The following is a 15,738-nucleotide window of genomic DNA, read 5'->3' on the forward strand; positions in this document are numbered from 1 at the left end:
GAACAGCTGCCCACAGCTGGAATTCTGTGACCCCAAACGCCCATAGTGTTGAGGTTGAGAAGCTCTGGCTTCACTGAAACCACAGGATGTATCCTAAGTGCTTCCAAAGTGCCCCTGGAAACAGACAGGACCCCCAGGGCATGTGACGGTAGAATGGGAAGCCTTAGGAGGGGACTGTGTTGGTCACTTGCTGGGTAGTGTGCCTGTCACAGGAACACACAACACGGAACTTCCATGTGAGGCATTGGGATCTCGGATGTGAGAAACATCAGTAGTGGCATTTAAGGAGCACCTTCTGAGCACAGAGCTCTGTGCTGAGAGGCAATGTTGCATTGTTTCATTTGACTCTTGTGAGAACCCTAAGTTGTTATTTAGTCTCTAAGTTGTGTCCAACTCTTTTGCGACCCTATGCACTGTAGCCTGCCAGGCTGCTCTGCCCGTGGAATTCCCCAGGCAAGTATACTGGAGTGGGTTGCCATTTCCCCCTCCCAAGGGATCTTCCCAACCCAGGGATCGAAATTTTGTCTCCTGCATTGGCAGGGGATTCGTTTCTGCTGAGCCACCGAGGAAGTCCAAAGCCCTGACAGGTAGATTTTATTTCCATTTAGGCTCAGAGAGGTGTAGTAATTTGCCAAAAGTCAGAAGGGAGAAAACTGGAATGCAAACCCACTCCTTGACTCCAGAATGTGTGTTTTCTTACCTTACAAGTGGATTTGCCGCTTGGTGAGCATTGAGCCCAAAGATACAACTAAGCCAAAGAGCCAGAGAAAAGAGGTTTTATTACTTGCAGCGAGTAAGGAGAACACCGGGATCTTTCCCAAAGTGGTGCCTCCTTGAACAGCAAAACTTTAGTTGAGGACATGCATATTCATCAAGGGACTTGGACAGTGTGTGCATATTCATTAAAGGGCTTGAGCAGAAGAGAATTCAGCCTAGAATTGGGGCAAAGGTTGCCAGGATCCACGTTTTGGTTGATTAAAGTCACGAGAGTCAGAAGAGGTCAACATCATCATTCCTTAGGTTCCCACCAGTCTGGGGTCTCAGCATGTGGGGACCCTAATTCCTGCAGAACTCAGAGATTTGTGTCAGATTGTTATGTATAGCTCTGGAAGAGAAACTGGACTCTGTTTTGTTCCTGAACTGTTGTTTCTTGACTGCTTTTCCCTTGTTTCCTTAAGATCATTAATTACTGAGACTTGCTCAAAAACAAACATTGTGGCCAGGCTTAGATCACAGAATGACTTAGGCCAAAGAATGGCTTCTCTTGCACAAGAAAGAGAATAGACTGTTTCAAAATTGGGAAAGGAGTACGTCAAGGCTGTATATTGTCACCCTGCTTATTTAACTTACACGAAGTGTACATCATGTGAAATGCCGGGATGAAGCACAAGTTTGAATCAAGATTGCCAGGAGAAATATCACCAACCTCAGATATGCAGGTGACACCACCCTTATGGCAGAAAGCAAAGAGGAACTAAAGAGCCTCTCGATGAAAGTGAAAGAGGAGAGTGAAAAAGCTGGTTTAAACTCAGCATTCAAAAAACAAAGATCATGGCATCTAGTCCCATCACTTCATGACAATAAATGGGGAAACAATGGAAACAGCAAAGACTTTATTTTTGGGGCTCCCAAATCACTGCTGATGGTGACTGCAGCCATGAAATTAAAAGAAGCTTTCTCCTTCAAAGAAAAGCTATGACAGACCTAGATGGCATATTAAAAAGCAGAGACATTACTTTGCTCACAAAGTTGGTCTAGTCAAGGCTATGGTTTTTCCAGTAGTCATGTATGGATGTGAGAGTTGGACCATAAAGAAAGCTGAGCGGCAAAGAATTGATGCTTTTGAACTGTGGTGTTGGAGAAGACTCTTGAGAGTCCCTTGGACTGCAAGGAGATCCAACCAGTCCATCCTAAAGGAAATCAGTCCTGAATATTCATTGGAAGGACTGATGCTGAAGCTGAAGCTCCATTACTTTGGCCACCTGATGAAAGAACTGACCCATTGGCAAAGATCCTGATGCTGGGAAAGACTGAAGGCAGGAGAAGAAGGGGATGACAGAGGATGAGATGGCATCACTGACTTGATGGACATGAGTTTGAGCAAGCTCCAGGAGTTGGTAATGGACAGGGAAGCCTGGCATGCTGCAGTCCATGGGGTTGAAAGTGTCGGACATGACTGAGCGACTGAACTGAACTGAACATCAAGAAAGCCTTACTGGTTCTCTTTCTCCAGGACCCCTCCCCTTTCTTATCTGGTTAGACTTTTATCCCCCAAACCATAACACTGACTGGTAATCAACTCCACCAAAAAGCAGTGATGACCTGGATGAAGGATAGATCCATTTCAAAAAAGTTAATGCTTCTATTTTGTACCTGTATTCTTTTCTTTTTCTATTTTATTCTACTTTGTTGCATTTTATTTCATTTCCTTACCTCCCTTTGTACCTTTCAGAGATACTGGAAACTAAAGCCCAGAGAGGGGACATGATTTGTCCAAGGTCATTATTTAGTTTCAGCCAGAAGAAGAACTTTTAATTTAAGGCTTTTTCCTCTCAGCAGAATGCTCTTTTCATCACCCAGTGTTGAGTAGCCTTGGAATTCTCTAATGATTGACTTTTCTTACAATGGGGTTAACTAGCTGCGTTTTAGAGTAATGATGAGTGTTCCATCTAAAGAGAAAGAACTTCCTGGGACTTCCCTGGTGCTTCAGTGGTTAAGAATCTGCCTGCCAATGCAGGGCACGCAGGTTCAGACCCTAGTGGGGAACCTAAGATCCCACATGCTAGGAAGCAACGAAACCCTTGTGCCGCCACTAGAGAGTCCATATGCTGCGATGAGAGATCCTGCGTGATCCATCTAAGACCTGATGCAGCCAAATAAAGAAAAATAAATAAATATAACTCCCTAATTGTTTCTTGCTTCCCTGTTTCTGAGGCCTACCCTCCTTTTAAAAGACAAAGATGACATTCTTCCCCTTGTTAATTTCGAAGGACTCTCTCTATAACCTGGGCTGACGTCCATGGCTAAGAAAAGATTCTGGCTCCTTGACTGACTTGGCCAAGATGCAACCGTGTCCTGTGGAGAAGGCTCAGGTGCTGTCATTTTAAGACGCTGTGAGGCTGATAGTCAGGCCAGTGGGAACATATGGAATGTGTCACACCCATCTTCTTCTTTGTCCAAAACTATTATCCCATTAGACAAATGTGAGGCTCACAAAACAGACAGCTAAGAGATGAGGCACTAACCACTCATTTTCTCAGAATGACTTTATTGGTTTAGATCAAAATGGTCCTTGTTCTTAAGGGGATTACAACTTAAAATCATGTCCCTAGCTGTGATATTTCCTCCTCTGTGTCTCAGTTTTGTTTTGTTTTCTTTTTCTTTTTTTGCCTTTTTCTTTTCTTATTGATTATTTATTTTTGAGATCGACACAGTGCAAGCTTTGTTCAGTGGCCAAAGAATGGAGAAGCTGGAACAGATCAACTTCTCACACACCTGGTAAGAATGAGTCATTCTGTTTTTATTTTTAACTTTTTATTTTATATTGGAGTAGAGTGGATTAACAATGTTGTGTTTGTTTCAGGGGTATAGTAAAGTGATTTACTGGTACATATACATGTATCTTCTTTTTCAAATTCTTTTTCTGATATCTAAAACTAGTGTGGTTTTCAAAGATGCCTCTAGCTCTGATGCCATAGAATTTTCCTTTTCTTATACAACAGTCATATAGAAAGCACATGCGTTATTCTGACTTGCTTTGTTCTCTTCATCCACATTCTTAGGACACTGGGATTCCTGACCTTTACATGTGACCTGGGAATGTATATGAGCACATGATCTGGCATTCCCATTTTAAAAACTTAATTCTAAAAAAAGTCCAAAGGGAGGAGTACACACATAGGACTTTGTACCCGATATTGGTTAAAAAAGCAGACCAAGGTGGTATCTTTACCCCTGTTTTTCAGATGAGAAAATGAGCCCCTATATTGTTAACTAAATGTCCGGAGTCACTATGTTCCAGAAATAATAACTAGCATTTTGTGAACGTGAATGCTGTGCCAGGCGCTATGTGAAGAGCTTCATGTGGACTCATTCACTTGCTCCTCACAATAACCTTTTGAGGCTGGTAACAATTCTCTCACTTTACAGTGAACAGAGGCACAGAGAGGTTAAGCGACTTGCACAGTTCACACCGCTGATAGGTGGATGGGGTCATACCACAAGGTTCCTTCTTCTGTAAACGCTGTAAATAAATCAGCTTGCCTTTCATCACCTTACTTCATCTAATTTGCAATTATTTTATTTCATTCTCATTTGAATACTATGAATTATGTACTTACTTTCAGTGGTGTGCTACTAAATGTCTAATAACTGGCTCACTGGGGAAGGGAGGAGCCTAATTTGTAGTGTTTGCCAATTTCAGTGGTGCAAATATCCCCAGTGGTTAATCTCAAGCTACTAATGAGACATTGATGAACCCAGACTTTTGGAAAGAAATGTTCTCCATTATATGGTATTTCCATTCTGTGGATACATGTACCTAGCTTCAAGAATTATAGCTAATAGTAAACAGTATTAAAATAATTAGGAAATGATGTTTTGAATATTTGAATATTTATGGTTTTATTTTTAATGAAATGTATTTAACTGTAGGTGAACAAAGGAAGCTCAGAATAATACCTACAACATGTTGCCATTTTTGTGCTTAAGAGAAAATTCTCTACCTCATATATGTGTATAAACGTTTGCTGGTGCTGGGTGCTTAGTCACTCAGTCGTGTCCGACTCTTTGCGACCCCATGGACTGCAGCCCACCAGGATCTTCTGTTCATGGGATTCTCCAGGCCAGAATACTGGAGTGGGTTGCTATGCCCTCCTCCAAGGGATCTTCCCAACCCAAGGATCGAACCCAGGTCTCCTGCATTGCAGGTGGATTCTTTACTGTCTGAGCCACCAGGGAAGCCCATAAATGTTTATTTGATCAATAAAAAAGTAAACTCTTCAAATGGGTTTCATCAGAGATGGGGAAGTGAGGATGCCCAGAGGCAGGTCGCCTTTTTCTCATTATGCCTCTGTACTTGCTGATTGTTGTACAGCCAGCATACTGTGCTTTTATGACAAAACATTATAAAGTTTTTAGGTTTAGTTTTTTGGTTTTCTTTCGGTTTTGCTCCCACCGCACACCTTGCGGGATCTCAGTTCCCCACCAGGGACTGAACCTGGGTCGCGGCAGTGGAAACGCCAAGTCCTAACCACAGGACACCCAGGGAAGTCCCGATATAAAGGTTTTTCTTCCTTTTAATATGAAACTAGAATCAGGAAGTAAGAAGTGACTTTTCTATTAAGTGGAAAAGTGGTGGTCTCTTGGCCATTTCTCGTGTCCCCTGGCTTGCAGCTGCGACACTGCTGTCTCTGCCACTGTCATCCCGTGGTTTTCTCCCCTTCTGTGCCCGTGTGTCTTCTCCTCTTCTTATAAGGACACCAGTCATTTTCGATTAAGCGCCTACTGGAGAATCCCAGGGACTGGGGAGCCTCGTGGGCTGCCGTCTATGGGGTCGCACGGAGTCGGACACGACTGAAGCGACTTAGCAGCAGCAGCAGCAGTACTCCACTAAGACCGTCTTAACTGATTATATCGGCCTTGGTCCCCGTTTGCAAAGGTCACATTCTGAGGTACTGGAAGGTCAGGACTCCAACATATCTTCTGCAGGGGCACAATTCAATCCGTAACGCCTTCCTACCATCATTGCTGCACGGAACTGCCAGAGCAAACTTTTAAAAATATAAATTGGTTCACCTTCCCAGTTCCCTATTACACCGAGATCGAACTAGAGCCCCCATGCCTTCCTTCGTCTGATCCCAGCCTCTGCCTCCATCCATCTCTCTTCCCACTCCCTGTCTTATTAATCTGAGGTGACAGCGCTGAATTCTGTTCCTAGAGCATTCTGAACACCTTTCCGCTTCAGCGTCTTTGCTGTTCCTTCTGTCTGGAATGCGCTTCCTCCGGACGAGTGCCTGGCCCTCCTTCTCACCGCCTCTAGGTCATCACAGCCAGGGCCGCCTCCTCTGAGAGGTCTAGTCTGACTAGAACAGGCGCCACTCCCTGTTCTTCTCCCTCTGTGGAAGGTAAGCTCCTCAGAGGGAGGGTTTTCTAAAATCTGAAAACGTTGCAGACATTTTAATGTACCTTTTAATTAAATTAAACTTTTCAACGGGCAACTCAGATGATTTAAGTGAAAATGATATAAAAAGATATTCAGTGAAGTCTCATTCCCATTTCTGCCTTTGACCGTCCAAACCTCATCCCAATAGAAAACAGTTTTTATTAGTCTTCCAGTATTTCTTTATGCAACCATAATATGTGTTTTATATATGTACATATGTATTCTTGTTTTCCCATATTATACCGAAAATATCATATAATGCATAGTTGGTGCCTTAGTTTATGTACCTTGAAAATACTTCCTGGACATCATTACATATCAGTTTACAGAAAACTTTCTCATTTTTTGAAAAACAGTATTCAGTTTTGGGAATGTGCTGAAGTTTAATCACTCCCCTACTGATAAACACGTGTGGCTTCTATCTTTTGTTACGTAGGACAGGGATTTTCACGATGAAACCCCCAGAGTTTTGAAGTCTTTCTGCACAGAGCCGACAGTCAGTAAACAATTGTAGAGAAAATGAATGATGAATGGATCAACAGGAATGAGCCAAGGACTATAGTAGGAAAGGAGCCCGAGGGCGGCACGCCGGTGCACGGTGCTGCACGGAGGCTCCACCAGGTGGCGCTGCAGGCGGCGGGCGCGCCTGGCCGGACAGGCCTTGCCGCTCTTGCCGTGGGCGCCGGCGGCGGCGCGGGGACGAGCGTGGGGGGTAGGGCGAGTCATATGACCCGCTCGGCTTCCTGGCTCCGGCCGCCGTCGCCCGCCTGTGTCCGCCTCTGTCGCGCCGGGGCCTCGAGGAGCCGTTGGGGGGGTTCCGGGCCGAGGCCCGCTCGTGTGGAGGTCGTCGCCGCCGCCGCTGCCCGCTCGCTCGCCCGTCCGTCCGTCCTCCCTCCCGGCCGCCATCATGCTGGCGCTCATCTCCCGCCTGCTGGACTGGTTCCGCTCGCTCTTCTGGAAGGAGGAGATGGAGCTGACGCTCGTGGGGCTGCAGTACTCGGGCAAGACCACCTTCGTCAATGTCATCGCGGTGAGTGCCCTCCCGATTACCCTCCCGGGGCGCCGCAGCCCGCGAGTCCGGCCCGGCTTCTGCTCGAAGGCCAGGCTGGGGGTGGCGGGGTGGGGGTGGGGGGTCCCCTCGGCGCGGCGGGGCTCTTGGGAGTGTGCGTGTCGGGGGAGGGGGCAGCCGTGCTGGTCGCCTGCCCGGGCGTCAGGACCTCGAGTTTCCCTCGTGTTGGTGGCTGGTGTATCGGCGCGGTCGGTAGTTGAAGGGTTATTTCCATTTAGTCGTCTTCTTCCAAGCGCCGTGTCCCCGTGTCCTCGTCGCAGCCAGGGTTTGGAAAGGGTGTAATTGGCCTTGTCACATTTTTAAGGCTCGTGGTGGTGGTGGTGGTGGGGGTCTGGGATTTCGTTTGGGTTTGGTCTTTGCTGGCCGCGCAGGGGTTAACTTCAGCTTGTCACTTTCTCGAGGGGTGGAATTTGGCGAGTCCGTGTGTCCCGTGAGAAAGCCTAAAATAATTCAGATTGTCTCAACTGGCCACTCGGGACGGAGAGCACCGTTGTGAGGAAAGCAGGGGCCAGTGTGGGCTCATCCCTCAATTCTGTGGGCAGCTTGTCCCGTGTAATCCAGTTAATCGGTTTTCTCACCCGTTCCCCGAGGGGCCGAGTAGATGGTGCTGCGTTCGCCGGTAAAGCTAAAGACAGGCATTTCCTGCCAGTCCATAATAGTGCACGGCTTTTATTTTTTAAATTATTTTGTTTATTTGAAGTATAGTTGGTTTACAAGTGCACAGCTTTTACTAAGCCAAGAAGTTGGGTGGGTGGGGTCTCTGTTTCTAGAGCCCTGGTCTAGGGGATAAGATTTGCAGTCAGCATAAAGTTGGAAAAGAGGTGTTGGTTTAATGTAATGGTTTTTCTTACAGACAGAGAAAGGAAGGGACTGGGTAGAAACGTAGCTCATTCCACGCCCAGGGAATGAGTTTCTGGGAGGGAAAGAAATTGCCCTGGGAACCTATATACAGTGTGGTGTTTATTCATCGGTGATTGAGGGAAGGAAGATAATTAAATTTTGCGCTCGTTTGGTTGGCAGGGGAGGGAATAAGAGTGAACGATTCTCGTCAGTCTTCATTTAGAGCCCAGGAGTTGCTGTGACTCAGTCTTGAGCTTGTCAGGGATGAACTTTTGAGCTATTTGAGAGAGATGGCAGCAGTTTCTCCACCGTTTAGATGATGGGTGAAATCCTATTTTATTGGCGACTCGCTGTCCAACTGGTTTGGTTACTGGAATGATTCAAACACGCCTGTCTTGTTGGAGAACACAACTTGTGTATCTTGTGACTGTTAGTCCTTGCAGTGATAGAGCAACAGGAAGGAGAAGTAGAGATGAGCAGACATCCAAACTTCCTTTGAGGAATATTGCATATAAGTATAAGGAAAACTTGCCTGCTTGTTTGGCTCTTGTAATGTTATTGGGCCGGAGGCTTGAGATGACTCTTTTCAACAGGCCTAAAAGAGTGGAATGGATATCTAATACCACTAAAATTAGTAAGAAAAAACTTCAGGCTTTGGCTGAGTATTCATATTCGAACTCCTTGTATGATGTGGAAAAGATAAGCTGAGATCATTTAATTGTAAATTTTCTGATACTGTTTTGGGATAAGAATTGGTGTCTTCCTAAATCCTCTCTTTTTGAGAAAACTTAATTATAGTGTTTTGTAGGTTTATTACTACAATCAATTGTATTTGTTACAGAGAAGTAGTTATGGTTGGGAAACCAAAAAAGATTTTAGTAAATCTTGAGGAACTCCTGGAACCATAAGCTCGATTTTCATGCTTGTGTGTTTAGTAGACAGTTTAGCTTGACATAATGAACATGAACTTTGAAGTCAAACAGCCCTGGATTTGCAGTCTGGCTCTGCCACTTAGCAGCCTTGTATCCTCTTTCAGTCCTTGCTTTCCCATCTATTAAGAGGAGTTAATAATAGGTTTCTTACAGAGTTGCTGCGAGTGCATGAAATGGCAGATGTTAAGTGATTAGCATCATGCCTGCCCATAGAAGGGGCTAGATAAATGGTAAGTGTTGTATTATTTGTAGTGGGTACAGTCATTTAATGCAGAAATGGTATTTTGAAAAATATTTAGAAGGGAATTAGCTGGGGTCATTCCTTTGCATTTGTGTATGTATTCAAATATGGACTGCTGTAGTGGATTCATAGATCATGACAAGTAATCACAGCATGTCCTCCCTCTCCCCCCATCTGTTAACATCTGGAAAGCTGTTGAACTCAAAGTGAACTATTATTTTAACGTTAGACTCCTATTTTTGTTTCATTCTGGGCAAGCTGTGTAGCTTGGAGGATCTTAGTTCCCTGACCAGGGATTGAACCCTGACCCTTGGCAGTGAGAGCTCTGCATCCTAACCACTAGACTGCCTGGGAATTACCTAGACTCTTCTTTCTGAATGATACAATGTGGGTTGCAGATGCAGTCTTAGTCACTCAGTCGTGTCTGACTCTTTGCGATCCCATGGGCTGTAGCCTGCCAGGTTCCTCTTTCCATGGAATTCTCCAGGCAAGAATACTGGAGTGGTAGCCATTTCCTTCTCCAGGGGATCTTCCCAGCCCAGGGATCAAACCCTGGTCTCCCACACTGCAGACTGATTCTTTACCGTCTGAGCCACCAGGAAAGGCCATAATGTGACTGGGTTCTGTTAGAAAAAAATCATGACTGTGATTGCCTGTGGCATTTAAGATGCTGCATAAAAGATGTCAGTTACTAAGTCCTGTCTGACTCTTTTGCGACCCCATGGACTCCCACCAGGCTCCTCTGTCAGTGGGGTTTCCCAGGCAAGAATACTGGAGTGGGTTGCTATCTCCTTCTCTAGGGGATCTTCCTGACCCAGAGATCAAACTCCCGTCTCCTGTGTTCGCATGTGGATTCCTTACTGCTGAGCCACCAGGGAAGCCTGGAAAAAAGAGACCTCAGTAAATTTTTCTTTAAACCTCAGGCTTTAACCTAATCTGTGGTTCTTATATATTGAGGGTGAGGAAAAAGTTAGTAATCTGTAGTGAATTTACAGAGTTTTAGATAGAAACAGCATGTCTAAAATAGTAAATTTAGCTTTATTTAAAAAAAAATCAGCTGCATTATTCTATGTATGAAATGTTTGATTTATAGACTCAGAGATTCAGACGTGTTGAACACTATGTGTCACTTTAGAAAGATGGCCATTTATTTCTCAAATTCTAAGTAATTTTCCAGGTATGAAAAGCTTCAGGTGAAACTGGTTTTCTTAGGTAAACATCAACTTTTTGTAAACATCACATTAAAATGTGGCTATATTTACTGCCTTAAAAGTTAAGAAGACTGAGAGATGTTATTTAACTTACTGTAGAGGTTGGTGAAGCTGAATTACTTACATGTAGGATTTGGTCTACTTTGAAATGAGGCAGTTTGCTTACAGAGAGTCTTAGTCCTCAAATTCATCTTCTTATGGTTTCAAACTCCAAGTGATACTTCATGTAATCTGATTTTATATAGAGACATTTAGTATATATTGTGTTATCTTTGTTTTGAGCCTTAAAAAAAAACACCTCCAAGTCTTTAATTTTTTGATTAATGTTAGAAAATGAAATACTGCTCATTGCTAGATGTTATGGCAGTTATTGCATAATAAATCATGTGTCTTGTGTGTGTAATTTATGTTGAGTAACCTTTACTCTTAACTGAGACTCTTAGATGGGTTATAGGATAGTTATGAAGAAATGTTTGGTAGGATTTACCAAAATGGATGAGATAAGTTTTATAGACATTGTGTATTTTTGAAAGTAGTAGTATTGTAAAAATTTCTCTACATTTTTGTGAAGTGTTGACAGCTCAAAGGTTAATCAAAGGAAAAGTTTATTACTTCTGAGAATTATGAAAAGGAGATACTTGGAAAGATTGTAGAAATTTGGACCTAGAATAATTTTTTTAAGTTTGTTAAAAAAAAATTAAGTGGTCTACTTTTATCCTCGTTTTATAGATGTAGTCAGGAGATCCAGAAACGTTAAGTGAAATTCCTAAGGCTAATCAGTAGCAGAGCTAAAATCAGAACCCAGGGCTAGTGCATTTTCTCCTTACCTACCTCTGTAGGTCTACCTGAGATTAGAATCATAGAGCTGTGAATCAGGAGATCTTAATTCCTTAAACATTTATTTTGAATGTAAGCATACTCCTCTTGCGAATATGAACAGCATTTTAAATCCAATATCAAGCGTATTGACTACCATTTGGGGACTGCACATGCATGCACACACACATATACAGTCTGTGTGTGTGTATGTGTGTATTTGAGACATGAATTAGGGGAAAGAATGATCTGCCCATGAATTAGGGGCAAATAGGCACACAGCAATTCAGCAGTAACAACAGGACTGGAAAAGGTCAGTTTTCATTCCAATACCAAAGAAAGGCAATGCCAGAGAATGCTCAAACTACCGCACGATTGCACTCATCTCACATGCTAGTAAAGGAATGCTCAAAATTCTCCAAGCCAGGCTTCAGCAGTACGTGAACCGTGAACTTCCAGATGTTCCAGCTGGTTTTAGAAAAGACAAAGGAACCAGAGAGCAAATTGCCAACATCTGCTGGATCATGGAAAAGGAAGAGTTCCAGAAAAACATCTATTCCTGCTTTATTGACTATGCCAAAGCCTTCGACTGTGTGGATCACAATAAACTGTGGAAAATTCTGAGAGATGGGAATACCAGAGTACCTGACCTGCCTCTTGAGAAACCTATATGCAGGTCAGGAAGCAACAGTTAAAACTGGACATTGAACAACAAAAGGAGTACGTCAAGGCTGTATATTGTCACCCTGCTTATTTAACTTCTATGCAGAGTACATCATGAGAAACTCTGGACTGGAAGAAGCACAAGCTGGAATCAAGATTGCCGGGAGAAATATCAATAACCTCAGATATGCAGATGACACCACCCTTATGGCAGAAAGTGAAGAGGAACTAAAAAGCCTCTTGATGAAGGTGAAAGAGGAGAGTGAAAAAGTTGGCCTAAAGCTCAACATTCAGAAAACGAAGATCATGGCATCTGGTCCCATCACTTCATGGGAAATAGATGGGGAAACAGCGGAAACAGTGTCAGGCTTTATTTTTTTGGGCTCCAAAATCATTGCAGATGGTGATTGCAACCATGAAATTAAAAGACACTTACTCCTTGGAAGGAAGGTTATGACCAACCTAGATAGCATATTCAAAAGCAGAGATATTACCTTGCGAACAAAGGTCTGTCTCGTCAAGGCTTTGGTTTTTCCAGTGGTCATGTATGCATGTGAGAGTTGGACTGTGAAGAAGGCTGAGTGCCGAAGAATTGATGCTTTTGAACTGTGATGTTGGAGAAGACTCTTGAGGGTCCCTTGGACTACAAGGAGATCCAGCTGGTCCATCCTGAAGGAGATCAGTCCTGGGTGTTCATTGGAAGGAATGATGCTGAAGCTGAAACTCCAATACTTTGGCCACCTCCTGCGAAGAGTTGAGTCATTAGAAAAGACTCTGATGCTGGGAGGGATTGGGGGCAGGAGGAGAAGGGGACGACAGAGGATGAGATGGCTGGATGGCAACACCAACTCAATGGACGTGGGTTTGAGTGAACTCCGGGAGTTGGTGCTGGACAGGGAGGCCTGGCGTGCTGCGATTCATGGGGTCGCAGAGAGTCGGACACGACTGAGCGACTGAACTGAACTGAGGCACACAGCACAGTGGAAGATTATTACGTTCGAACATTTAAATAACTGGCTAACAGGCGTTTGAACTAAATAACATTCGAACATTTAAATAACTGGTTATTGAACTATGTTTGTTGTTATTGTTTAGTTGCCAAGTCCTCTCAGACTCTGTAACTCCATGGACTGTAGCCCACCAGGCTCCTCAGTCCATGGGATTTTCCAGGCAAGAATACTGGAGTGGGTTGCCATTTCCTTCTACAGGGGCTCTTCCCGACCCAGGGATCGAACCCAGGTCTCCCATATTGCAGGCAGACGCTTTAACCTCTGCACCACCGGGGAAGCCCTTAAATCAGATCCAAGTACTAACATCAAAGATTTCAAGGGAGGAAAGGAAGCCAGGTTCCAGGAAAGAAGAAGGGGGAGGAGGCGGGAGACGTCTCCTGCCACCTACAGATGCCCAGGTGTTATGAGACTTTTCCCTGGGCCCCCAGAGAAGGGAGGACTGGAACTCGGCCCTGCCAGAAATCAGAACCAGAATTCGGGTCAGTCTCCAATCCTCAGCTCAGGCTGAGGGCCCATCGACCAGATTCCTGCGTCCAGGACCGGGGGACTAGAAAAACAGGGAAGGATAGGAAGGGTCAAGGAGAGGAAGGAGAGGGAAGGGGAGAGAGGCCAGTACAGTAGCAAATCTGAACTGTGACTGTTGGAGCTGGCCTTCCGGGTTGCCTTCAGATAGAGATTCGGAATTGTGGAGCAGGAAGCAACTTGCTAAGGAGTGTTTCTTCAAACTTCTTTATCCTCTTCCCCTCAGTCATTATTTTTTCCAATGCAGGCTTAGAGTCCCAGAGCAAAATGTTCTTGTTAAGAAGCTGTTAAGAGTGCATTAAGGCATTTTAAATTACTACCTTAGAGGATATTTCACAACTTAAAGCACTTACTAAGTTTCTCAAATATTAAGTTGCTTTTAAGATAAAGAATGTCACTGAACATGGATACAAAATTCATTGTACTATAAAAAATAGTTACTATTTTTAGAAGATTTTTTCCTAATTGTCAAACTATCACAAAGTCATTAGTAGAAATTTGGACAGAATACTATAACATAGAAACCACTTGTTATCCCCACCATCCAGGGTTAACTACTGTCAGCATATCAAAGTATTTCCTTTTCATCTTTTTTTAAAAAAATAATGTGTATATCCAAACACTAATTTTTTTTGAGTTTTGATATACTATTTATAATGTTTGTATCCTGGTTTGTTTTAATTATCATGTACGCATTCTTCTAAAACCATCTTTAATGCCTTCATAATTTATTCTGTTATAGCATATCTTGTGGATATACCATAGTGTATTCGATCATTTCCTCATTATTGGACATTTGGGTAGTTTCCAGGGTTTTGCTGTTGTACATCAATTTGATCTGCCTTTCCTGGGGATGGATTCCAGAGTTGGCATCACTGAATCAAGGGCATGAACATATTTCATGTCAGATGGCCAGAATTGTTTTCCAGAAAGTATGTACTGCTACTTAGAAGGTCTTCTGAACAGACTTTATATACTACGTAAACTTGGGCTTCATTTAAGCACTCTGTCCTATGGTATTTTTAGGGCATACTTAGTTTTGTTATAAAGTTAACCAGCAGTATTTTTAAACTATCCTATCAGATAATTGCTCTGTTTTCATGTTTTAAGAACTACCATTTATGCTTCAGCAACTGCTAAGACTAAGACTGTAGAAAACATAATTCCTTTTTCAATTTTCTTTTTTTAATTGAACTTTTAGACAACCCATAAAAATACAGCTCATTCCCTTTAGCTATCACAGTTTAGTTTTAAACTTACTGGTGGATTGCATTAGGAGTTAGTATTCCAGAATTATGATGTATTTCCATGGAGTCCTTAACTAATCTTGCTCTGCTATAGTGGGATGCTGCTTTTTGAAGGGAGGGGTGTTAGAAATATTTTTTTTCTAAACCAGAGTCTAAAGAAGTTTGCTAGGTAGATCACTTTTTGAAACAAAAGCATATTAAATTTTGAAACTTATAACTTGAGTATCATTTATACTTGTAAAAGTTGATTCATGTCTTCTGAGCTCTTGTATGAAAAAAAGGAAAAAGTATTAACCTGTTTGCTGAATAGGTCAAAATCAAATGATAATTTAAGGATATTAGTTCTCTGAGAGGGGACAAAATCTGTAATGGAGTAATTTCAGTTCATTTCTTTCTTCAAAGTCAAAACCACAGGTCTTATATTCTGTTGTGCCTTTTTTTTTTTTTTAAGGTTACACTGTTTCTTAAATTAGACATTGGATCTGATTTCATAGTTTGCCCAGTTTTATCTAATAGAGGAACATTCTTATTTCATATCCTGACAGGAACTTTAAAAAATTTAAAATAGTAGTAAAGCTTTAGGGTTCACTTAGAAATGATGTCCAAGAATACTGTAATTTTAAAAAATTGTAATACTGGCAAAATAATTTTAGGATTTAGGTATCTTAAGTAGTGACACCTATCTTGAAAATTGAGGCCTTTTCTCCTAGACTGGGGTTAGAAAAGTAATTGTTGTTAAGAAGAAAAAATTGAATGATGATTGGCAAACTGATTCTAAAAATGTCCTTTGTACCAATTTACTTGATAGGAATTACTTAAGCTTCCGCCAGAATAGTATTACTGTAAGAATATATTTTGAGCCTAAATTTTTTGGCATATGAATGTGGTATAGTTGAGTTTATTTAGAATGTGTTTAAGTGGCTACTTGAGTTAAAATGGCAGGGAGGTTAGGAGTTGAAAGCCAGATGATCTAGGTTCACATCCTGACTCTTGTGTTATTTTTGGTAAGTTATTCAACTCAGTA

The 15,738-nt window shown here is 42.7% G+C and overlaps 1 protein-coding gene across 1 annotated transcript in view; it reads left to right on the plus strand.

The window, feature by feature from the left end:
- Positions 1–6,905: 6,905 nt before the first annotated feature.
- ARL8B (ADP ribosylation factor like GTPase 8B) overlaps positions 6,906–15,738 on the plus strand; it is a 50,625-nt gene continuing 41,792 nt past the window's right edge. The window contains exon 1 of the mRNA XM_052638658.1: positions 6,906–7,193. Within this exon, the coding sequence (XP_052494618.1) occupies positions 7,071–7,193 (123 nt within the window). The 5' untranslated portion in view covers positions 6,906–7,070. The remainder of the gene's footprint in view (positions 7,194–15,738) is intronic.

Source organism: Budorcas taxicolor, chromosome 1 (assembly GCF_023091745.1).
Source record: "Budorcas taxicolor isolate Tak-1 chromosome 1, Takin1.1, whole genome shotgun sequence".
NCBI classification, from domain to species: domain Eukaryota; kingdom Metazoa; phylum Chordata; class Mammalia; order Artiodactyla; family Bovidae; genus Budorcas; species Budorcas taxicolor.